The sequence below is a fragment of the Xiphophorus maculatus genome, chromosome 3 (assembly GCF_002775205.1).
Source record: "Xiphophorus maculatus strain JP 163 A chromosome 3, X_maculatus-5.0-male, whole genome shotgun sequence".
Classification (NCBI taxonomy): Eukaryota; Metazoa; Chordata; class Actinopteri; order Cyprinodontiformes; family Poeciliidae; genus Xiphophorus; species Xiphophorus maculatus.
This window is the reverse complement of record NC_036445.1, coordinates 5393217-5418121: the sequence shown is the minus strand read 5'-3', so window position 1 is coordinate 5418121 and position 24905 is coordinate 5393217. Positions and strand designations below refer to the sequence as shown.

The window sequence follows — 24905 nt, the reverse complement described above, 5'->3', positions numbered from 1 at the left end:
TTTGAAATACCAAACTCACTCCATAACATAATATAAACTGAACACAAATGTGAAATGTGAGAACAAAGTCTGCAGCTGCAGACATGAGATCATAAAGTGAAGATTTGCATGGCAATTTCTCCAGCGAGGAAGAAAAAGTCAGAAGAAAAGTCAACTGAGATCAGCACAAACTGGCAACCTTTGGGGAGATTTAAAAGCGTTCTGTTATAAGCCATCAATACTCTAATTCTGAAAACTAAAGTTCTGGCTGCATTTTGATAGCTGGTTTTGACTAGCATTGTTGCACAGATGTGCAACAGCATAATTGGGCATGTTTTTTCCATTAAAAATAGCCAGAAAAGCCGACATCACACTATCGAGTCATGCAGGGACTGTGCAAGTCACATTTTTCCAGGTAATGTCTATTTTGCTGCTTTATTCTGCTTCAAGGTTGACTTAAAGCAGTCTGCATACCTCAACGGACATTTTGCACTAATAAAGTACACAAAAAGTAAAAACCTTAGATAACTGATCAAATTTATGTTTGGAAACAACTCTGGCTGCGGGTTTCTGTCTGTTTACCCTCTGGTTATGTCCTGAACTGAGTTGTCCTATTTCCAGTTGTTTAAAACTCCATGAGCAAAAAACCCACACCACATTTATTCTTCATCATTCACACTAATTTTTCAGAATACTTTAATATGTATTTTTCTATGTAAAATGTATTTATGTTGTTCTTTCTTTAGTAATAGACTGCTAAAATAAACAACTCACATTGAGAGCAATTCATTGTAAGGTATTTAATGAATTAAATTTAGAGGGTTAAAATTTTAGATAGTCTTTAGCAATATGTCATCAGGCCTTATGATAGTCTTTCAAAGAATCAATTGAAGAAAATTTTTATAAATTCTATTAAATGTTGTTCCTTGGAAGATTTTTTTATTTAAATTGATAAAGGCTTGCTTTATAAGCTCACTTTAATAAGCCAAGTCAGCAAACTCACTTAGGTAATCAGTCTCTTTAATTTAGAACCACAGAGGAAAAAAAACACATTGAAAACCAGAAAAAACTGTAATATTATTTAACAAGATCACCTTTAACCATCAAACTGTCATCTAAATCAGTTGGCCTGTAACATACATGTAAGACCGGTGAATTTTATCCTAAACTTAAAAAAGACACAATCCACAGAACTAATACATTCATTCAAGCACTGAGCATTTTTTTTTGTTTGTTACAAACTACAGACAGGACAAATTCACTTGCTTTAATCATATTTAAGTGAGCAAAGTTCACGCAAATTACATATCTGGATATTATAGATTCAATGGACATTCACAAACCATAGAAATATATGAAAGACTTAAGTAATAAAAACTATTTTCTCTATTCCCATCATATTAAAAAGCCAGTCTTCCCAGTTAAATAAACTGGAATTAATTTGCCTATTTTGCAAATCCAAAGTGTTTAAGATCAACCAAAAACAAACTGTAAAGAAATATTTGAAACCATTATTTTCATGGTAAATGTTCAGTACTCCAAGAAAGACTGGTGTAACATTGGTTGGATGTTTTGCCTTGATACTGTGCTATTTAAGCTTTAACCCTGCACAGTTTGGTCCCATTGTCAGATCAGGGTCACATGATGTTCATCTCTGGTTATTTGCAAACAAGATGGGTTTTTTTATCATGATGAAAGTACTGGCAGTGTAATATTTCCTCCTAAATCATGTGCTTCTATTTTTACAAAGACTTATTTGATTAAATTGTACAAGCAATAAAAAAAGCAATGAAGATTTCATTGGCCTGAATGAGAAATGAAATCTTGCAACAAAAAAAGGCGGCATGAAAGAACTCACAAACTATAAATTTAAATGTAATGTTTATAAGAAACCTTCTTAAACAGTGCTACCAATAGTCACAAAGTGCAACCTGAAATAGGAGATGTTAAATGTTTAGTGAAAGCAGGGTATCCTGCTGTCTTAAAATATTTTAATCAGCATCAATTAATCCATTCTAGCTGATGCATATATGGATTCCACACAATTGATTATTCATCTTCTACAGATTTCTCCATCGTTCAAGACTGTCCATTGATTTCTTCCACTTTGTGGTCCTGATCTGCCTCTTTGTTAACAGCCCATCTCGCACTAATTGTACAAGCATTGCCAGTGGGTTTGCGGATGATGAATCGTGTCCTTCCAGGAGGAACAGTTCCCCGACCTTGCTCTTGGTTTTCTACCCACGTAGCTTCATTGCCTCTCTTGTCATGCTACAAAAGTTAGGAAGCAAAGAAGATATCACAAAGAGATATGAGTGATAAAAATAGAGAAGAAACTGGAAGGATGAAGAAGAAACAGAATAATCTTTACCATAAAGTATGTTTTGCTTTTGGGGCTGAACTTGGAGTTCCAGTCTTCATTTTTTGTGTTTATTGCCATGTTCACTTGGTCACTGTGCGAGCTGTTTCCCTGATGGCTGCTTTTGTTCCAGTTCCTTCTTTGGATTTGGATTTTCTGGAGTTAACAAAAAAAAAAGATGAAATCTGGGCAAATGCTGAGCAACAGCCACCCACTAGCCAGTTCATTAGATACACCTTGCTAATCCCAGCTGAGCCTTTAGAATTATAATTTTATTAATGCGATTGGTGTAGACTCTTGAGTTTCTCCACTTGCTTTGTAGTATTGACATCTTTAAATCTGGTTACTGCGGAGGCTGTTGGAGCAAAATAAACTGATTTTGCATATAAAAGAAACTATCTTAAGATAATTTGAGGCTTGTGATGTGGATTATCCTGCTGGCTTCAGAAGATGGGTAGACTCCAGCCATAACAAGACTGATGTGCATTTGAATAATTCCCGCAATGTACCAAGACAATATCCTCCCATACAATTATACCTTCACCACCATGATTCATGAATAACATGCTTTCATGATATTTACTCCAAATTTCGATCATACACCAATTGTTGCCTCTTTGAGAAAGCAATGTGAATTCTGTTACTGTCCATTTTTTGTGAGCCTATTTAAATTGGAGCTCTGTTTCCTGCTGTTACCTGCCAGGAGTTGCAATGGTTGAGTTCTTCTCCTGCTATTGCATTTTGCAGCATACCTTGGTTGGTGCAAGTGGCTACAACTTTTATTGCCTTCTTCTCTAGAATCAGTTGAACTCTTGAAATCAACAATACATTTTCATCCACACAACTGGATATTGTCTCTTTCCTATACCATTTCCTGTAACCTAAAGAGATTGATATACATGAAAATCCCTGCAGATCAGTAGGGCTTAAACCAGTCAATCTGGCATCAAAAGCACAATGTGTTTAATATCCCTTAAAATCCCTGTCTTTTCCATTCTGATGATCAGTTTTAAATTCTGCAAGTAACACTCACTACATCTAATTGATTAAATGCATTGAGTTACTGTCCTGTGATTGGCTGACTTGTTCTTTGAGTTACAAAGAAATGAAATGGTTGGTATTGAGACAATAATTGAAGCCATGCTGCTAAATAAACTCACAAATTCTTCTTGTGCTCGTGCTACTTCCATTGTTCCGGGTGGTTCCCTCTGTCCAAGCCGTGCCTTGCTAAAGATTTCATCTTTAGACTCTAAATTCCCATGCATTAAATCTTCATCATTCTGACAATTGGAGGATGAGGAAGAGGAGGATGAGCTGGAGCGAGAGCGTTTCCTGACACTTTTTCTGCAGAAAGAAGTAAAAAATCCACAAATTCATGAAATGTCGCCTACATGACCAGAATTAAACAACTCTAAAATACAAGGTATCTGCACATACTTTGATGTCTTTTGGTATTTTGAGCAATTTTCCTCTGATTTCTCTTGACCAAAATCTTGGGAATCTCCTGTAACTCTGTCATGCATGGAATATTTTTTACGACGCTCTATGTCCAAACGAAGATCCATTGGGTCACCCTTCAGTTTTTCCCCACCGTCCTGGGCAAATCAAAACAGAGAACAGAACGTCGTGGACAGACTTTGGATTAGCAAGATAATTGTCTTTCTGTTGTCAGTCAATGGGTTGTGCACTAAGTCGTGAGAAAAAGGGGGAGGGAGGAATGCATCATTCACACACAGATGACCTGAATAAGACCAAGCCGCTTCAGAATCAAACTACCAACAAGTGCTGGGTCCAATCAGTAGGAGTACTTATTTTAGCAGCTTTTGACTTGACATGTTCAGTATATTGTGGAAATCAGCTGGAAAAGGGTTAAGATTTGTCTCAGATACACAGTCCATTACCTTTTCAAATCAACTTGTTTCTAGTCAAAGTTTTTTGTGCTTTTATGAATCTTGAGCCATCAAATAGCACCAGTATATCTTCCACACTTCACTCGCCTTACATATTTCACTGTGCTTCCTGATGTTGATTGCCACATTCAAAGTGCTTTGAGAGCAAGTTGTCTGATAAATTTCCTGGTTTAAACAAACTTCACTTTATTTAAATTTGGCTTTCATACTGATACAATGAACTAACAACATTGCTTGTATGGAAGGTGGGGTTTAAATGTAAATGACTGGTTCTGCAGTGTTTCACGAGTCATTTTGCAGAAATACAACCTAAGCATGAATCCAAATAAATACAACTCTGTTCATTATAATAGTGATTAATTTTGACCCAATTTATTCACAATAAGTCAGGCTCTGTTTGTGGTTCTGTTTAAGCCAATAAAAATAAGTCCAAGAAAACACTGTACTCTTTATGCCAATTCAACCTATTTGATCCAATTAGAAAACATAATACTCTAAAAGTTTATGTAAGCTTTAGGAAATCCCACAGTGTAAATGCACAACTCATACAAAACCTGTTCAATTTGTTTTTCCAACTAAAGTAGTTCATGTTTACCCTAGCAATGTTTGCATTTCCCATTTGCAAGCTGACTCAATGTGTCAGAGCACATTGAAAAGGAAATTGTAATCAATCATGTGGAACCAAGTGCAGTTACATTAAGTGGTTACAGTACTTTGCAAAAGTTTCAACTACAAACTACAGTGTATTTTATTGTGACCAAACACAAATGATCACAAAATGGAAGTGGAAAGATAAATGGCACGTGCTTTAAGACCTGTTTTTACAAATATTAAGCTGAAAAGTGTAGCATGCATTTGTATTCAGCACCCTTTATCCTTATATTCCTAAATAGAATTCCCACTAGAAGCACTAACCCTAACCCTAACCCTTAATCTTAGCATGAAAATAGATGCTGTGTAAAAGGTTTGAGTGTTTAGAACTAAATGCATGGGTTAGGGGCTATGCTCTGCTTTAATGACACCAGAATGTTTTGAAGGACTTACTAAATTCTATGAGTGGAGAAAAACAAACATCCTGACTATATCACCTTCACCCTAAGATATGATGGTGGCAGCATCATGCTGTTGAAGTGCCTTTTCTACAGCAGGAGCAGGGAAGCTGGTATTGTTGGAGAGATTTATGTGGATATATGCACGGAAATCTTTAAAGAAAACTGGTTAATCTGCAAAGTCTTGGGTGGATCATCACCTACAATAATGTTAAAACAAAGCCAGAGCCACAATGATATGGTTAATCCAAAAACATGTTAGTTTTATAAGAAAGGTGTAGATCTGAATCTAATTTAAAATCTGTTGCAGGATCAATTGATGTTTAGACAGAAAATCTAAAGTCTCTGGGTGTGCAAAGTTGTTAAAGATATATCCCAAAAACCAGCAGCTGTAATTGCATCTAAATGCTACATACTTAGCAGGACAGATAAATGCATGAAACATTTTCACATTTGTACTTGTAAAAAAAAGAAATAAAACAATTCCTAGATCATTTTCATTCCACTTCACAATTATGCACTACTTTGTTTTGGTCATTCACATAAAAATCAAATGAAATACATTGAAGGTTTGAAGTTTTAATGCAAAAACTTGTGGAGAAGGTGAAAGGATACGAGTACTTTTGCAATACACTGTAATGTTGGTTATTTTAGTTTCTCTTTTGTTATTGTTAATATTTTTTTCATTATTTTTTAGAGCATACTTACAAAGACATTTCTTAAGAGTCCCTTGGACAGGCTTTGGCACGTCCATTCCTGACCATATTGCTTTATTAGCCTCAGTCAAGCTTGTGCCCACAATACAAACAAATCACCATGTGAGGTGATACAACAAACAAAAAGGCCAAAGTGCCTTTTTTTCATTTTTTTTAGACTTTGACCATCTTCCCTCATGGAAAGCCAGGGGCTTCAGGAGGGTGCAGTCTAAAGGCATCTGGCTTCTCGCTTGTCTGCTGCAGTTTTTCCAACAAATGTCATACAGCAAAGTGTTCAGTCACCTTGTAAGTCCCATCCTCTGAGCTTTTCATCGCCTCGAAAAGCTGAGGGTGTTTCTTAAAAGCACTTGGTGAAACATCAATCCGCCTGTGGGAAAGAATCACAGTTAAGGCCAAAAAAAACAAGATGGCATGTGGTCGACACTAGAATAGCCACGAAATAAACAGCAAGTTATGCTAGACCAAGAAAGCAACATAAAATGGAATAAAGAGAAAAAGAATTGTCAGAAAACAAAACTGACGTCCACCAAGTGTGAGAACAAAAAAAGACAAAAATCCATGAAAGTCTGTTGATTATCAGATAGGAAAGATGAAAGAAATACCTGACAGCTGTTAAAAGAGGACGTGAAGCCACAGCACACTGAAGGTGAGAGGGTCACTCAATAGGCGACTCTACCTGTGTATCTCTGGGCTTTTTCTTGGCTTCATCATTTCCTTCTCTGCTGCTTGCCTTTGGTACAAGGTGAATCGCTCGTTTAGAGTCATGCCAGAAGACGGAAAGTGCTGGGCTGAGAGGGTAAAGGTTCAAACAGAAGAGGCTATGGGTATTTATTTCAATTCACTTCTCATATAGTGCCAGTTCACAACAAGGCAAGACAAGAAAGTTAAATCAAAATCAACTCAATTCATTCCAGTGTAATCCAATCACATAGATTCCAATGCCTTTCAACCCAATCCATTATGGCTGTATGGGTTTATAAAGTTGTGATGGGTAATGCAGCTTGTACTGTGTGTCCAGATAAGTCTCCTAAGTAGATTTTTCAACAAAGACCATTGCTGTTTTATGTTCCTTTTAAATATGTTACAGTATTCTTATCTCATTGTTGCTTCATCATGTTCTGAACTTCAATGACTCAAGTAAAATTCTGAAAAAATGGAGCCCATTTATTTTTATTACTTCAAAATTCATACCAGCTGTAGAAACTGTGATAAAATATAGAGCAGACATGTGACTCACCCTTGATGTGGTGAACAATGGTGACAATGTGCTGAGCAAACAGCTCAGATGGGCTTCTCTGTGACTGAGTAGCCTGAACGTGTTGAAAGATGGAGCGAAACTCCTGATGCTTTTTCGATGACTGCACCAAGTCCTGAGACAACTGGCGCTCTTCAGCTAAAATATCTGAAGAGCTGAAATGACAACAGCGCAGTCTATCAGTGCTGTTCTCTATGACAAGGCAGCCCAATGCATCTGACTACAACAGTCTCCAAAAAAAGGAACTGTGAGTAAAGGTTAAATAAAAAAATATATAAGCAATTCAAAATGCAAATGAAAACATTTTTAATCTTTAATTTCAAATCATTATTTTATAGGTTCTTTCACCATTTGTATGATAATTATAGAGGTTTGTGAAGTTACTGGGTATAAGAAAAACTCCCCAAAGTATACTGACCTTTCAGAATGGAACATTGCCATCACTTTTGAGATATACATATGTATTTTTATTAAAAGTCTTCCTTATATATAGTAATTATCCATAACGTTATCACCATCTGCCAAACCATGAGCTGGTTCCTAGGTTGTTGTTACTAAAACAGACCTGACTCATTAGGTTATGGGCTCTACTAAATCCCTGAAAGTGGTCTGACATCAATATATTAATAGCAGATCCTTTAAGTTCACTGCAGACCAGGAACAGCACAAGAGCTACATTTTTGTCACTGCTCTGATCCAGTCATCTAGCCTTCACAATTTGACCCTTGTAACACCCATTCAAAACCATATGCATTTCCATTTTTTCCTACTTTTGACACATCGAGTTTGGCGACAAAGTGTTCACTAGTTGCCACTCAGTAATAGGTGCCACAAGGAGACAGTCATTTTCACTCCCCCTGCCAGTGGTCATAATGTTATGCCTACACAATTTATTTGCATGGGATAGTTACAACAACTAGAATAACCACAACCCTTTTATCAAATTGGCTTACCTGCAGTTCACGTCTCTGACTGAAACCATTTAAATTTCAAACCATGGCAAAGAGATCAGTTGTTCAGAGAGAATAAACATTCATCAGTCAAACACATAATACTTGAATCTGTTTATGGACACTCACCTTATAGGGTCATCTCTTAGAAAATCCATTCTTACATTGCACTTTGGTTCCTGTTTTCTTAATATAAGAGGCTTGTCCTCTCCTCTGACCAAAAACAACTCTCTGTCAGAATTTTGACTCAGTGGTGTTTCAGGACACTGAAAAGAGGGAGATTTGGCTGTCTTCCATATTTTAAAGCTCATTTCTGAAGACAGGTCCTTGAAATCTCTTGCTGGCTCACATTTACCAAGTGCAGCAGCAGTGGCTTCTGATTTATCCAGTTTTCCACTGAGATACATCTCCCTTACCATGGCATCAACCTCTGTTTGCCCAAACTGTGCACAAGCTGCATTTTGCCACTTTTCAAAGAATTTTTGGGCTGAATGAGAGGCCTTGCTCTTTGGCTTTGAAGCCTCATCTCCATTTTGCCACTCTTTCTGGAGTGACTTTAAAGGTGGCCTGATGATGATATTATCATCCTCGTCTTCCAACTCAGCAGACAAAAATGGGGAGGCCTTCAAAAAGCTTCTCAGGGACATTTCCCTGTCAGTGTCCTCCTTGCGTTGTTTTGGGAAAGAGTCAGAGGAAACTACTGAAGCTTTCCCATTTGATTTTCCTTTTTCATTATCCACATCACTGGCTTCTTTGACTTTGCCATTTTCCCAAGCAGATTTAGATTTTTTGGTGTGCTCCTCCAAAAACCTAAGGAATAAAAGAGATAAAACGTTGCATGCAAGAAAAAACTCAATTAAATTAGTAGAAAAGTATGCATTTGATATATGGAACAAAACCAGGTTAAATGAAACATTAAAATGCTTTAACCTCATCAAACAATGCAATCTGTTGCAAGTTTGAAGACGGAACAAAATAAATTTGTGTGATTATGCAGAAAACTTAAAAGATGAGCCTTACTTCTTAAAAGCAATGGAGAGGGCCGTTTTATCTCCATCCAGGTATTCCTCAGTGGTGAAGAAGTCAAAGCTGGAAAGCATGGGATTAAGACCTTCATTAGAGGCCTTTCTGACTGTGGAGGAACCTGATGCCACCTCCGTCATAGGAGAGCCATTCCTGGTGTCATTTGTGATTTTGATGGGACTTGGTTGATTAACAGTTTGGTTGCTTTGCCCAACATTAGCTTCAGTGTTGACAAGGGGACTGCTTCTCTTTGGACTACTGCAGTCTGTCAGGCTGTGCCAGGTCCTCTCAGCTTTCCCACAGCCTGCACCTTCTCTAGCATCTCCTGCCAATAACCCAACATGCTCCACTGGCTCGTCATCTCCCCCTCCTCCTTTTTGGACTTCCTTGGAAGCCAGATGCTTCTCCTTGACATCTTTGGTGTTTTGATTATTCAGCAGCGAGGCGGCCCTACGTTTCGGAGAGGAGGAGTGTGACGAGGAAGAAGAATGCTGTGAGTGTCTGGACAAGGGAGAGGACGATCTATCAGATTGCTGAGAGTGACCCTGAGGGGGACTTCCTGAGCGTTTTTGCACATTGTGTGATCGCCCTCTTGAATGATTGAACTGCTGTTGCTGCTGGTGCTGCTGCTGCTGCTGCTGCTGTTGATACTGCTGCTGTTTTTGAGGGTACTGCTTGAAATTTTTCCAGTACGGACGAAAGTTATTGTTGTTGTAGCCACCACCCCCACGGTGGTAGCGTCCACGGTTAAAGTGGCCCCTTCCTCGACCCCTAAAATTGTAGGGCCTCCGGAAGCCACGGTGATACCCTCTGAACTCTCTGTTGTTCTGGTACGCCCTTGGATATTTCTTCTCCCGGTTGTGAAATGGAGAATGAGATCTTGACCGAGACCTAGAGCTATGAAGAAGTATAGAGAAAAGACAGCATGTGGTAATTTAAAAAAAGCTATAGTTAGAAACATTTTTCTCATGATAAAGATTTTGAACTCTTTGACTAAACAGATTGGACAGATGGGTATACTGGGAGTATTTTCCCAGCTAGGTTTGGATTCACTTATCACAGTAGTCAAGAAAAATAGCTGCTCTGTTGATCAAAATGAACCAGCACTCTTTAAAAAACAAGAATTTCTGTCATGCTGTTCCAAAGTTTTACTGTCATGTAAATTGCCATATAAATTGACACGTTCAATTTGCAAGAGTTATCTGTATCATAAATTAGCATAGCACTGCCCATACCCTACATATTGCTATTAGCTCCTGATCAGATGAATGAAAAAAAAACAAAAAAAACCTCCTGTACTTTTCCACAACCTACACAAAGTACACATTTTGAAAATACTTCTGTCCCGAAATGAATAGTCGTGGTGCTGGAACAAATGGAGCGCAACCAATTAATCTTATAAAGGAAATGCTGTTGCTAAGCCAAAATTGGTAAGCAAAACTCCAAATATAGCAAAATATGATCAAGTATTTATCTTGGTACACATGAAATATGAAAAAAAAAACCTGTCAGCAAGATAGCAGCTTGTTTTGGGTCAATAATTATTGAATACCATTAAAAAGTACTGGTTCCATTGGCATTTTATTTCTTATGACATTGAACTTATTGTTTTCTGTATTTTTAAACTTGTTTTGATGATGGCATCTTTTGCAGTGCTGCAAAAAATAGCATTATTTTTGAGTTACCGCAGAATAAGAGGCATATTTTTCCATTCTGCATAAGAGAATATGTCTCTATTCAGCCGACTGCAGGCTTTGATGGCCTGTCTAATTAACAACCTATCTAATCTAAGGTTTATCTATTGCGCTTTTCTAGTCGTGACTGACCACTGAAAGTGCTCTACAAGGACCACACTAACTTAATTGTACTCACACACATAAACACATTTATACACCGATATATGGCTTGGTAATCAACTTGTGGTTAAGAGTCTTTCCCAGGGGCTCAGATTACAAAACGATTACTCTTCTTTTTGAGCGACAGTCACCTGCAATGTAACTGAATGATCGTATGTAATGGGCATCACACTTTTGAGTGTGCAAAGAGTCAGCCAAAATCTGTAAATTCAGATTATTCACACAGCACCAGCTCCTAACAGATATTATCATAAAAAGGAGCTCTGTTGTAAAGCTGGTTAGTGAGGTTTTATCTTTATGAATTCAGTCTATACCATAACCTGGAGTTGATGCAAACAGACGTGTTGCTCTGACATGTTGGGTTGTTTTTCAGAAATCCTTGTTTTTATTTTACCATAAACATTCTATTCTTAGGGTAGTTAAAGTTTAAGTTTGCTTGAAGAGTGGAAAATTAGATATTTTTTATTTATAGTTCTTACAGAAATCCAACTTAACAAAATTATGCATTAGCACATCAAAGCTTGATATTTATAAAGTGGATACTGCTGACCGACACATCCGTACTCTTAAGGACAACAGCTTTGACAGAAAATGAGTAAAATTAGTCAAATAACAGCTTTAACAGGCTCAAGATGTTTATCATTGGCATGAAAACATAAACACCTTTCCTAAAACTTTAAACTGCAGGATGTACTTAAAATGTGTTGTGTCTACCTGCTGTGCGTCAGCTAAAAGTTATAAAACACATGTTGGTACATAGCATCTGTGTTTTCATGTTGAGAGAAGGTCCAATAGGAGAGAGGCAAAATTCCTCTAAGAAATGCTGCCAAGCCTGGCATGACCACAAGGGGGCTCTGCTGCATTTCCAAATGTGGGGCACACAAACCTGAGGCTTTAACACAGTTTTGGACTTATGATTCTATACCTTTCTTGATATCCTAAAGCAGTCATTTTATGCAAAACATGCTTTTTTGAGATGAAACAACTTTTTTACTCTATATCCGCAACTTTCTAGTTGTATATTTTAGACTATGAAAGTTGCACATTTTACACAGACAGCAGTTTTCTTTAGTGACTCAGAGATTAATCAGCAGAATTTTTTTGTAACCTTTTTATGCCGCTGGAATTGGAAATGACAGCCAAGCATTCAATGCTAAAGAGTTATAATAAGTAAAATCTTACTGAAATTCATCTAAGTCCAAATAAACGCATGCAAGATACAATGTCAAAATGGGCAGGGAAAGCAGATCCACAGAACATGCAAATACATTCTGAATCCATATAATCTGTAAAAGCATATAACTCACCCTGCATGTTTTGTCATTGCAATAGATAGCGAAAGAGAGAAGGCAGCACTCTGAGCAGTACTGCACACTTTACAAGCTACAGATACTCTGGACAGCTGTGGTGGAGCACAGCAGAGTCACATGGACCGTATAAAAGCAGAAAAAAAAAAAAAAAAAACTACTTGAATCCTTGTTTGACTCTATGTGTGCCACTCATAGGCTCCTCAAGTTTTAAAATGTTATTAGGAAAGAATGATTTTTCCACCAAAACTTCTCATGTTTTCTGGATCTTCTTAATGCTTCAAGTTAGTGACGCCCCTACTTGGTCGCTGACTGAAGTGATGGTGTTTAGTATATAAAATTGCTAGAGGTGAGAGTTCATAGTGGAGAGTCTTTTGCCAGCTTGTGAAAATATTTTCACCACACATTTTTTCACACAAAACCCTCTAGTTTAAATGTTTTTTGAACCTGTGGGGGTTTATATATATATATAAACACAGATATTTCAAAAGAATATTTGTTTATGTATGTATTAGTGTTAATTCTGTAAATATTTAACTTCATCCATCCATTTTCAGTTCCTGTTTGTTAAAGCTTATTTGCACATGTGCTATGGTGGCTTGAAGTAGAATAAAGCATGAGATTCCTTCCATGTCTCTTCTTTAGGCTAATTTTAATACAAGCTGCAGCGCTGCCAGGAAATTAGCAACCCTGCCTTTTTATTGCAGTGCCACAGACATTCTGCCAGAAACAGCAAATACATCAGTGAAGGTTCACAGCTTCTTCCAGGCACACACAGCTCACCCTCTTGACTGGGCTTCACTGCTCTCTCTGCTCAGGGAGCACAGACAAACACCAGCTTTTAAATTTAAAGCTTGACAAATATTGAGATTATTCCATCAGTTTAAGTAACTTGCAGATGATTTTCAAAGTCATGCCAGTGTAGCTGGGCCTGACTAAGGGCTTCTATCAGCAGCTAGACTCACTCTTAAATATTAATTTCCTCTTGCTCTGTTCATATTGGAGTCGTGCTCTGAAAATACTCTAAGAAAGTAGGGTCTTGCATGAAAGAAATTCAATATCCGGATAACAAGAAAAGCTACAAATTCAAATCATTTTGCCATTATTACATAAATTACAACAGAATATAAAACTTTAAGCACATAAAAGGTAAAGACGGCATCAGAAAATTTAGTGCACACTTTTTGTGATTCTTTTTCTTAAAATTACACTTAAATCAGTGCATTCTTCATTCATGTATTTAAATGTAATGGTTGTTCTTCACCAGGTCATAATATGTTAAAGCCAATAGCGTGTCAGCACATTCAACAATCACGAAAAAAAAAAGTATATGACCTTCACCACAAAGGTGAAGTATATGACCTTTCATACACAACAGTGACCTTTCATACCTGTACCGGTGCTTCCTGGACCGGGAACGACTTCTGGACTGTGATGACGAACGGGACCTTGATCGGGACCTCGAACGGCTCCGAGATCTCGACATGGATCTTGTCGACCTGGACATCACTGTGATCAAGCTGTCACACAGAAAGATGGTGAAGAAATCAGGACACTCTTTAAATAAAATATCTGTAGAGTTAATTTAAAAGGCCTCTTCACATCTGAAGTTGCAGCAAAAAGAAAATAAAGCATTTCTGAAGATTAAATTTCTTAAACAAAACTTTCAATCATCCAGGTTGCATGTAAAAAGCATGATCTGAAGTCCATGTTGAGCAGCTGTGATGAAGGAAGAAGGCAGTATGTCGAGCAGATCAAACAGAGGCGGTTTTATTTAGTTGCTGATCATTTGCATAGAGGGCCGTCTCCTGTCAGTCATCTGACTCCTTATATTGTTAGTCTACAAAACTTGGAATATGACACGCTGCATGGATTTTGCATCATTTACATTCATTTAATGTTTATATATTTGAATTAGATCTCTCCAGCCTGCCCACTTGTATTGACACTGTAAATTGCCCATTTCTAAAATACTGGTTCAAAATTATAAAAGAATAGAAATATACCTTCGTGTCCCACAGTGGGGAGATTCTGATGTAACAGATGTAACACGTAGGATCACACCAAAGAAAAAGCATTAAACTAACTATATAAACAAAATTGAGAAAAATCCACTGTACAAAATTGCAACATAAATACAGTGCAATTATCAGGAATAACACACACAGATAAAAGGAACAAGAAACTGAGTAGGATCGTCTTTTTAAGTACATGTGTATTTGTGCATTAAAAACACCAGATTACTTAAAATATATTAATATAAAAACAGAGCATTCAAAGAGATGTGCAAATACCAACAGAAATGCTATTTAAAATAAGTACATTTGTGCAAATAACCAGTTTATTTCTTCACCAGTGAATCAGTGAAAGGTATGGCTAGTTAAATGTTTGCAGATGTGGTAAGCTGTTTTGCACAGATGTATGAAAGGAAGTAATGCAAATTACTGTACATTTAAATGTCAAAGTGACAGTTGACAGAATGGGGATAAAGAGGGCTAATATGGTGTTTTGTTTAGCTCATCAGATTAGGTTAAGCTTTACTTTTAAACTCAGGCCTGACAAGGCCACAGGTAAATGTTTAACAGTCCCTTCACCACACCAGTGGACAAGCATTATTTGGTAATGCCAAGTGGTTTCCTGTTAGTTAATAATATGTTATTTAGATATCAGAGAGCAGTTTTCCTGAACTTGCATGCTCTAAGCAAACAGGTCTGTACAAACTTTTCACTATAAAGTTTTATCTCATGGCTTCCCTTTAAGACCCCAAAATTGTAATTTAGTACAGCAAGACTTTCTATTTCTTGCAAATGTCCATGGGGCATTTAATGTTAGGAACAATTGAGAGTACATGCAAGCCAGGGATCAAATAATTGATCTCTTCTTATTAGAGCCATCTTCAGGGATTTTGGAGGGAGGATATTGCAGAATACACGTGATGGGGAATTTAAGCGCATCACGCACAATTGCATGGTGGTCCTGCTGTGCATTCTTGTTACTATTTAGGTAAAGAACTGAAATGGTTCTGTTGTCTCCTGCCTCAAGCTCATGCTCAGTGAATATTCTACTCCTGTTGTATGTTGAGGTTTGTTGTTTTTGGCTCTAGAAGAGCAATTTCCTGCAGAAGAGCCTCAACAGACCGTTTCTTTAGCCAACTGCAGAATTCAAGACAGGCGGTCAGATGTGGCCCTTTGCATTATGAATGGCCAATTTCCAAATTTATGCATTTCTATCTGACAAAGAGGTACATCAGCAATTTATCTTTTATGGACTCCTGTGCATATAATTGTTTTAGGAGGGTCATCATCATTTGGTCTGTTTTAAGCAATTTCACCCTTTGCTATCACCCCTTTTTATACCATTTATATGCCACTAATCAAAAAGTGCTCTCGTAAACAAATACGCATGAGCAATCTGCCCTGTACTAAATTGTGAAACACTTTAGAGTCTACTCTAAGGGAAACTTCACATTTATTTATCTATACATCTTTAATTCTGTCAGACTGAGCCTTGCCATGCTTTTGGAAAATGTAATGAAATAATTTAACAATATCTCATTTTGTGCCATTCAGTAACAAATATTTCTTCACTTACCCCTAAACCTAGTAACTGGTTGTGGCACCTTTAGATATATCATCTGTTTTTAAGCATTACTATCACTAGCAATTGTTTATCAATCTAGAAGTGTTGCTACACTCTTCTTTGTAGAATGTCTTTAATTCAGCCAGAATGAAGAATTTCAGAACTTGAATGACCTGTTTAAGCTTAAACTTCAGCATTTCAGAGAAACTCAGTCATCTCTTGAGGAAAGCGTAGAGCCCATATATATCCATCGTTTTCTCTTATACAATCTTTATTTATTTGTTTAATTCAAATAGACAAAAGTAAAATCAAGAAAGAAAAAAAAAAATAAAAGTTTAAAACAAGTTATCATTCCCAAGTGACATGCAATTTTATAAATTCTGCTCGAAAAGGAGCAGGTAGACGATATAAGATCTTATGATGTCCTGCCCCTTTCATACTCATCAACTTATAATCAATCAAATGTTGAAACACAAAAAAGACATTGTGGAAATTACTTCCACCTTACATGATATTTAAATCTTACATTCTCATCTTTAGATGTACAATTATTTAAATTAATTGTAATTAATTAATTAATTACAATTTTTATATCATCAATAGCATTTATGGACTTTAAAACGCTCATCCTATAGAACATATTTTCCAATGAGCTCCTTTTTAAACAGTTTTTTGAGCTGGTTTATATGTGAACTTTTTTTTTACCCCTCCAGAGGGTCTTTTTGTGGGCTCTAGTGTCCCTTATATGAAAGTAGGCTGACAGGAAAGGAGGAAGGAGAGGGAAAGACATGCGGTAAATGTCACCGGGTCCGGGAGTCGAACCCGCAACGGCAGCGTGGAGGACTCAAGGCCTCCAAACATGGGTCGCGCTATCCCCTACGCTATCACGGCACGCCCCTATGTGACATTTTTTAACTCATCATTCAATCCATTCCATACATCTACTCCACACACCGATAAACAAAAACTATTTTTGGTTGTTCTAATACATTGTTTTTTAAAATCTCCTTCTCTTCTAAAATTATAATATACAAGATCATTTAGGTTGCAGGAACTGCATGTCCCAGTACTGAAGAAGAAGCAAGCTAACAGGCATGTTAGGATGCACATAATGTGGTGTGATTAGAGATGGGAGCTGGTTGATGGAGATGCTAACCAGGTGAGGCAAAGAGAAGAATTATGACACTGCTGTAATTTTCTTAATTGAAAAAAAGCTTTTTAAAATATTCCAATTGTCAATTGTCCAAACTCATCAACATTTTAGACTATGGGAAGCATCACTTTTAAACTGCAGTAAATTATCCAGTGTCAGCTGACTTAAGAATTTTCAAAGGGATGTAAAGATAAAATCCCAGGTATTACCTCTGGGTACTGATCAAGTCCCTTTAGGAAGGATAGAACCAGAGTCCAATCATTAAAAAAAACAACAACACACAATTTCAAATCGCTACTGCTATTTAACTGAAGTCAAGGCCAATTTCATGTTACACAGATGGCAAACTGCAATACAAGTCATGATCATAATAATTGTTCTTACAAATTTGGATTTCCCCTGATAACTTGGATATTTTTTCACCGTATTTTCCAAAGTTCACAATTCAAAAGAGACTGTATTGACTGCTGTAGCTAATGAGCAAAGTCTGATTCTTAACCTGTTCTGCATACTAACAGTCAGCATAGAACAGAGCTGTAGAAGCGTTTGAATTTTTTCAGGGACTGTAAGCAAACTACAGATAGTCCACTTGTACAACTTTTATAACCTAACATAACCATTTTCTCACTTGTCAACTCTATCTAATTGTGTGGAAGCTTGATCAACTTGATTATACTAATTGAAGTATTAGCAACAGGTTTCAAAACATCTGTCAGCCAGTGCTTCAGTCCGACAGCTCCATTGATAACAGGCTGCAGCTGCCTTGGTGCTCCTCCCTGTGTGGTCGGCAGCCTGGTCACTAAGATTTTAGGCCGTGGAGAGCTTTGGTCTTTCATCAGTCACAATTTCTTTTTCAGACACCAATAAGCACACTGACATAGAATTACTTCAGTTATTTGTATTATATGTCTGAGAATCATTCATTGAGGATCATTTTTTTAATTTAAGCACATATTTTTTTTCCCATATCCAAACTCAGATCTTATCACAATGTTGTCCCTTTCCCAGTATCATTTGTTTGTTGAAGAAAAAGCACAAGTGGAATTTGAATGTCAAGTTCTTAATCCTGGTGTTTATTTCTAAATTTGTCATTAACACTATAAAAACATAGAAGGAAGATACAGCCACATGCAAATGCAAAAAAGGAACAAATAACTTTAGAGGAACAAGGTGTGAAACTAGAAAAGCAGGTCTAAAACACAGAGTGGCTAAGCAATGAGCAATCAGGGATGTCATATCTGAAGAAAAGTCAAACAGAGTTGTTTTCTGCAAGATACACTAACACACATTCATACAGTTAATTAGGACTCCCCTCAGAGAAGACAAGAACAGCTGTATAATCCCCATCAGCTGTTTATTTCATGTAAGGGCAAAAACAGCTCTGATCAACAATGACACTGCAACCCGATACGCCTCTCAAAGTGTTTGAGGAGAAATGCTCCACTCAATCAGCCAGCCTATCATTAAGACTGGGATGCCAAAGTGGCAGCTGGAATCACATTTGCTATCTATATGTGCCCCTGAGACACCCTGCTCCCTTTTTCAGAAAAGCCGCAGCAACTGTCACTGGCACAATGTTTAGCTGTTGAAATGTAGCAGACTCTCTTTGTATTCCCTGAAGATGCTTCAGTACATGCTGGAGCTGTTAATAAATAACAAAGCCTCTGGCAGGATTGCATGTGGCACAGTATCATTCCCTTGGCTGGAAATTAATGATATTCTGAGAACAGCTGACATTCTCTTTTCTTCAGGGAGTTACAGTAGCTTCAAGATAGACAACTGGAAGATCAACAGGCGTGTCACTCAAAATAAAAAGAAGTCAGAATTTTCCTTTACCTCAGCAACATTTAGATTGCAGTGAGACAAGTGGATCTTTTACAATCTATTTTCACTTTTATGACAATAATCAAGAGTTAACAGCTACATAGTTTTTTTTAAAGCCCTGTTGAGTGTAACAGAGGCATCCTTACACTGACATACCCCTAAGCTGTCTGTCAGCACCACATTTGCAGATCTCTTCTGCACAGAAGGTGGAGCTCATCGGCTGAAGGTCCAATCTATTTTGGTCTGTGAGGAAAAGTCTGTCAAATTTATGACTTCTATATGTTTCTAAAGCACACTCAGTTGTTTGCTTTCATGTGGCTTGGTCTCTTTTCATAATGCCAGATACACATCATAGTTATTTGTGGTTGTTTAGGAGTGGCATAATTGGCGTATTTAACCAAATTCTTTCACCCTAAAGGAGATAATGTGTTCTGTTAAGAAAGGCTTGCAACTATAAATAAAAAAAGAAAAGGGGATGTAAAATTTTTCTCTAAAATAGCTGTTTGCATCAGTCATCATTTCCTATAAGATACTAATATCAAGTTCTCTCTGAGGTCGTTGGTTAATTTGGTTATTTAAAAAAAAATCACAAGACAACACATAAAAGAGGAGAAAAAGCATGCATGTTTTTTTCAAAAACTGCAAGAAATTAAGCCTTTTACTGACTGATGCCAATTTTTTGTTTTCTATTTAAGGATGGTAACAAAATTGCCACATCTTGCTAAAATCCAATATGCTGATCAAGAAAGAAATTCCAACCTCCAATGAATTCACTGGTACATTGTTAAAGAACAGCACAAACATGGTGAATACTATAGTAGTAATACTTCTACCAGTTTCCCTTTCAAGAGGAAATATTCCATATGCGCTTCCAAGGTGCATACATGGGAAAAATAACTTAAATGAGTTGTGCCATTTCAATGAGCCAGGCACACCCTTTCATAGTGCCTTTGTGTGTACTTTAAATGCAGATGATGTTTGCCAAAGAGGATCAACCTCAAGACCATATCCTGCTGCCTAAGGATGAGTAAAGCTTTCAAATGTTTTCCTCCAGAAGCAGATTCAGCATGGACACGAGGAAACCCAAGAAGATGAGCATTTTATGCCATTTTTGGCTGTCTTGGTTAAGGATTTAAACTGTTCACTGTAGGGGGAGGAAAAACTTATTGAAGCCTGTAATCACAACATTCTTTACTGGGCTAACCACCAAGAACAGCAGCCATGTAACTAGTTAAAATAAACAGCCCATTTTCTTGAAGCTCTCAACTGCATCCTCAAGTGATCAGGCTGTGGAAACTGCTGAATGAATCGTATTAGGGGGCATGCCAAAACCTATAAATGGTTTAAAACGCCTCAAAAATTCTTCTTTGGGGCATTTTAAAGCCAGGGAGGCTAATTATTGCCACAACACCCTGTCATAACCTGTACATAAAATAAACATACTCTGCTAAGGTAGATTCAACTTTTTGTTGTTTCAGTTGTCCCAAAAATCTAACATCCCAAAATATACTGACAAAAATTCATCAAGTGACTGCCTTGCATGAATAATAAAAATATAATGCGATATCTATTTTTAGAGTAAAGCCTATTATTTAACAATACATAATATATATATATATATATTTTACTTTCGTTAAGGAAAGAACAGAAAATTCCACCTACCGGTCGGCGTTTTATCGGTCTGCACCCGCCGCCTCACATTCAGTCCTCCTGGTGTAAATGGTAGAATGGTGGAAATGTGTAAAAAACCAGTTTCTGTCCGTCTCTGGGCGAGTTTGTGCTCCTGAAACCAACTTCTGAGTGTGTCTGACTCGGCTGAGGTCTGCGGTGCTCAAAGAAAAAAGGGGGTGTGACAGTGACAGCTCCTTGCTGCTCGTAGGTTCGTGTTTCCTTCCGCCTTACCCGCTCTTTACCTCCGTCTGACCGCCTTTCTTTCACTGGCGTGGCGCAAACAGCACAGCGGCCACGAGCGTAAGCCACGAGCTCACAATAGATCGGTCCTTTTAAATAAGACAAGTACATAAAAGTAAACCAGAAAACCACAGAAAGAATGTAGGCAATTCAATATGAAAAGAGAGACTGAATAAATAGGTTTATTACACACTTGAAATGCCTCAAGCTTTTATTTACGTTCATTTTTATGATTCTGCGTGACAGCTGTTGAAAACCCAAAACTCAGGTTCCCTAATGAATATTAAATAAGACTGATATGAACAATGATTCTGGATACAAAAAAGTCATATGACTATCACAATAGAGAAGGCTGGTGACTTTACAGTGTCCATAAGTCACCAAGCACTCCACAAGGTAAGGCTGTTAAATAAGCAGGCTGCACATAATGTTGTGCCCCCATACATTTGTTTGAAAATTGAATGAATGAGTGAGTGAGTCAATCAGTCACTGCATAGAGTCAGCGCTTCAATAAAATCATAAAATACTTTAAAACAATTATACAATGACTGTTCCATCCATTCATTTTATATACCTACTTATCCTTGGCTGTATGGACGAAGGCTGTCCAGAGGTCATTGGGGAAGAGGTGGAGTACACCCTGGACAGATCAGACTGTTGGTTTTCATTAAAAATAGGAACGCAACTTCTGCATTTAAGATCGAGGTGGAAAGCCAAGAAATTTAAGATACTAGAGATAGGCATTGTAATGTTTCTATAATCAGCGATGATTTTACGTAGCCTCTGCATCCACTGAGTTTTACTAAATCCAAAATAGGTCTACTAGGAAATTTGAGAGCTCTGCATGCTGATTTCCTTTTCCAGTTGGACTTAGCACCTGTCTACACTTCCAGAAGTACCAGTTCCATGGTTCATAACCATGGTATCATTGTGCTTGACTGGACAGTAAACTATAATCTGTAGAGTGTTATCAAGAGAAAGATGAAACAGAAGACCCGACAAGGCAGAGGGCTCAAGACTGCAATTAGCACTCTGGGCTCCTTTAACATTTCAACAGTACCACAGAAGTAGCACCATGCAGAGATGCAGTAAAATTAGTAAGAAAAGACACTGAAATGATGTGAGCCCAGGTATCTGGGGGTACCCACAGCCATAATGCTAGTTGCATGTACAGTAACTGTAGCCCTTTGCTTCATAAGCAGCTGAATTGAGAAATTACCATGAGTTGAAGCACCAAACCATTAATTTTACTGGAATGTTGTAAAATTTGCAACAAAGATTTCTGAACTTTTGACAAAATTAATTATCATTGAAAATGTCTACATGTTGTATGGTTTTTAAATGCGTCTTCCATTATACTTTTTACAGCAGAGAGGAATTCTGTCATTCTTGAAAATGAATGACCAGAATGAAAATAACTGTAAAAACTGTCAAACGGCAACAAGATTCTGTTTGGATAGCTAAATTCCAGCACTACCACAGAACCTAATGTTCACACAAAAAAAGTTAGTGATGTCTCCAGCTTGAAGTTTAATTCATGAAATGAAGATTTAAAATACTGAGACAAAATTGCCATGCATCTGGAGTCATAAACTCTCTCCTTATTTTGGTTCAGACATGGCAAAACCAAGAAATTGCAGCTGAAGCTAATTATTTAACCCGCAGAAAAACTGACTGGAGAGAGCTGACCATCAGCCATTGTTGCTTCAGTGGTCTGGCTGTTAACTTTCATGGAGTTCATGCATGTTCTTCTATTTTTGTAGGAAAGCATACATTTAATCCTTAAAACCATGACAATATTTTTACCTGTTTATAATTATTTAGAATGAATATTCCCTTTTCTGCTTAGATGTGACATGAACAGTAAATAGAATATAGCAAACTTATTTGAATGGCTAAGCTGGGCAGTTGTTTCCTACACGAAAGGCAGGTGAAAAGAGTCTTCCTCTGTCTAGTGAACATTTGCAATGGAAATCAGTTTCTTTCATGGGCTTTGTGCAGTGGTTGACGTTTGACAAGATATATGTCCTGCTAAATCTACTTATTCAAAGTCAATCTTCCTGGGAAAAAGTACTGAAAGAAATTAGAAAGCATTTTTTTCAGTTAGAGGACAGACAGTGGTGTTATATTACAGAGTATACAGCTGTACTGGCTAAGTTTTTCCAATTAAACAGAGAAAAAAAAATCCCAGTTCTAAAGTCCTTACACAGACTCAGAAAATAGATTTTAAAATACTTCTGTTATTTCATAAATCAATGAATGACTTACCACCAAATTACATTTAAGACCTGTAAGTATTTTAAAATCTATTCTCTGAGCCTGTGTAAGGACTTTAGAACTGGGATTTTTTTTCTGTGTGTCCACTTTCCAAACCTCTCAGATCTTCTGGTCTTAGTCTGCTCTGCATCCCCAGAACCAGAACTAAACATGGGGAACCAGCATTTAGCTTTGTATGCTCCTCTAGTCTGTAACTAACTTTCAGAAATCTGCAAAACAGCCGAAACACTGAACTCCTTTAAATCAAAGCTAGCCGGCCACCAGTTTAGAGTTACCTTAATTTCAACATAACCCAAATATCATTATATTTGATGTATAATTTATGACAATTATTTTTGACCATTTTGATGATATTTGCCAAAATGTAATTGCTTGTTTCATGATTGGTTACTGTGTGATGTTTACATTGTGTAAAATACTTTTCCTATAACTATTATAGTTACTAAAAACCTGGAGATCAAAGCCACATTCGTAATTGCCAAATTAACCAGACTTTCTCCATTTAGATTTGCAGATTGAAATGTTAGATATTGAACAACTTTACTAGATTTGAAAGAACAATAAAAAAAAGGGTGGTTCCTGTCTATGGTTATTACATATGACCTTTATTTGAACCAAAAATTTATGAGACCAATTTTTGTGATTATTTTGGTGGAATACTTCAAACACTTTAATGGTTGTAAAAATACACAGGAACATAAATGGCTCATCTAAGCTCATGGTGTACTCTGTAAATTTTGCACTCAGTTTTTCCTTTTAGTAACACAATCTGTCATAAATTTTGCTGTCCCCCTGAAGTTTAAGGAAACAAATCAACATAAATTGGTAACCATATAAAGAGTATCAGTTACAAGCTGCAGTATTGTATATTGGAGATCAAAATCATGCAAAATATAATCATGCATATTAGAAGAGTTACGCTTTTAACTCCCAGCTTCTTCCTGTTCAGCACAAAAGTACACAGTTCAGTACTTCTAGGAAACTAATACAAAAAAAAATCCACCGGAATTGTCCAGCAATGAGATGAGAAAAGATGCAAAGTTGAGCATTAGTTAGAGGGAGTTACAGGTATTAATGGCCTGTCTCAGATATACTTCAGCCTTTATTTTTTAACTTTTTGTCCCATTACAACCACAAACTTTTATTTATTTAATTGGGTTTTATATCATAGAGGGTTTAAAGAGGTGCACAGTTGTGACATGAAAGGGAAAGGATAAATGAGTTTCAAAATCTGAAAAGTGTGGAATGCATTTGTATTCATTCTCCAACCACCAGATCAATACATTTGTTGAACAATACATTTGTATTTTGTGTGTGGGTCAAAAAGTCTTAGAAATATCTTAATATCCAACAATGCTTTTAACAGCTTTCATTGTTGGTGTTTGTTCATAAATGTTTTCTAACAGCTGTATTTATACTGTAATTTAATTACACACCGAGGAAAACAAACATATGCTACACATCACACTTTTCAAATTTAGTTAAGAAAAATGTAAACTATGTATGTATTTTGCATCTCATTTACTAGTATCCTTTACTTTGTGTTTATCATATAACATGTCCTTGAAATAATACTTTTGTAGATTGTGGTTGTAATGTTGTAATGTGACTAAAAGTTAAAGGAATATTTATACTATAGGTCCTGCATATACCTGAAACATTTAAATGTCTCTGCATTGAAACTAAGCACATTCCTTTCATGCAACCCCTTGTTAATGTCTGCTGAAAGCCTGACATGGGATGGTTCTGCTTTGGAA

At 36.9% G+C, this 24905-nt stretch overlaps 1 protein-coding gene across 4 annotated transcripts; it reads right to left on the bottom strand.

Moving 5' to 3' along the window:
* Nucleotides 1-982: 982 nt before the first annotated feature.
* LOC102232002 (thyroid hormone receptor-associated protein 3-like) lies at nucleotides 983-22616 on the bottom strand. Of its 4 annotated transcripts, XM_014472780.2 has the most exons (13): nucleotides 21446-21912; nucleotides 20863-20960; nucleotides 20623-20782; nucleotides 13796-13924; nucleotides 9239-10138; nucleotides 8348-9028; nucleotides 7251-7423; nucleotides 6690-6801; nucleotides 6296-6380; nucleotides 3776-3933; nucleotides 3499-3682; nucleotides 2351-2494; nucleotides 983-2250 (listed from the first exon to the last, which is right to left on the bottom strand). In XM_014472780.2, the coding sequence occupies exons 4-13, from the start codon at nucleotides 13909-13911 to the stop codon at nucleotides 2059-2061; spliced, it is 2745 nt and encodes a 914-aa protein (XP_014328266.1). In that variant the 5' UTR covers nucleotides 13912-13924; nucleotides 20623-20782; nucleotides 20863-20960; nucleotides 21446-21912; the 3' UTR covers nucleotides 983-2058. The 4 variants fall into 4 exon arrangements, 3 of the variants coding, with proteins under 3 accessions (XP_014328266.1, XP_023186752.1, XP_023186753.1); XR_002752550.1 differs by lacking the exon at nucleotides 983-2250 and adding an exon at nucleotides 3035-3219 and having other exon boundaries at nucleotides 2412-2494; nucleotides 20623-20960; nucleotides 21446-22616; XM_023330985.1 differs by lacking the exon at nucleotides 983-2250 and having other exon boundaries at nucleotides 2401-3219; nucleotides 20623-20960; nucleotides 21446-22616.
* Between the last annotated feature and the right edge of the window lie 2289 nt (nucleotides 22617-24905).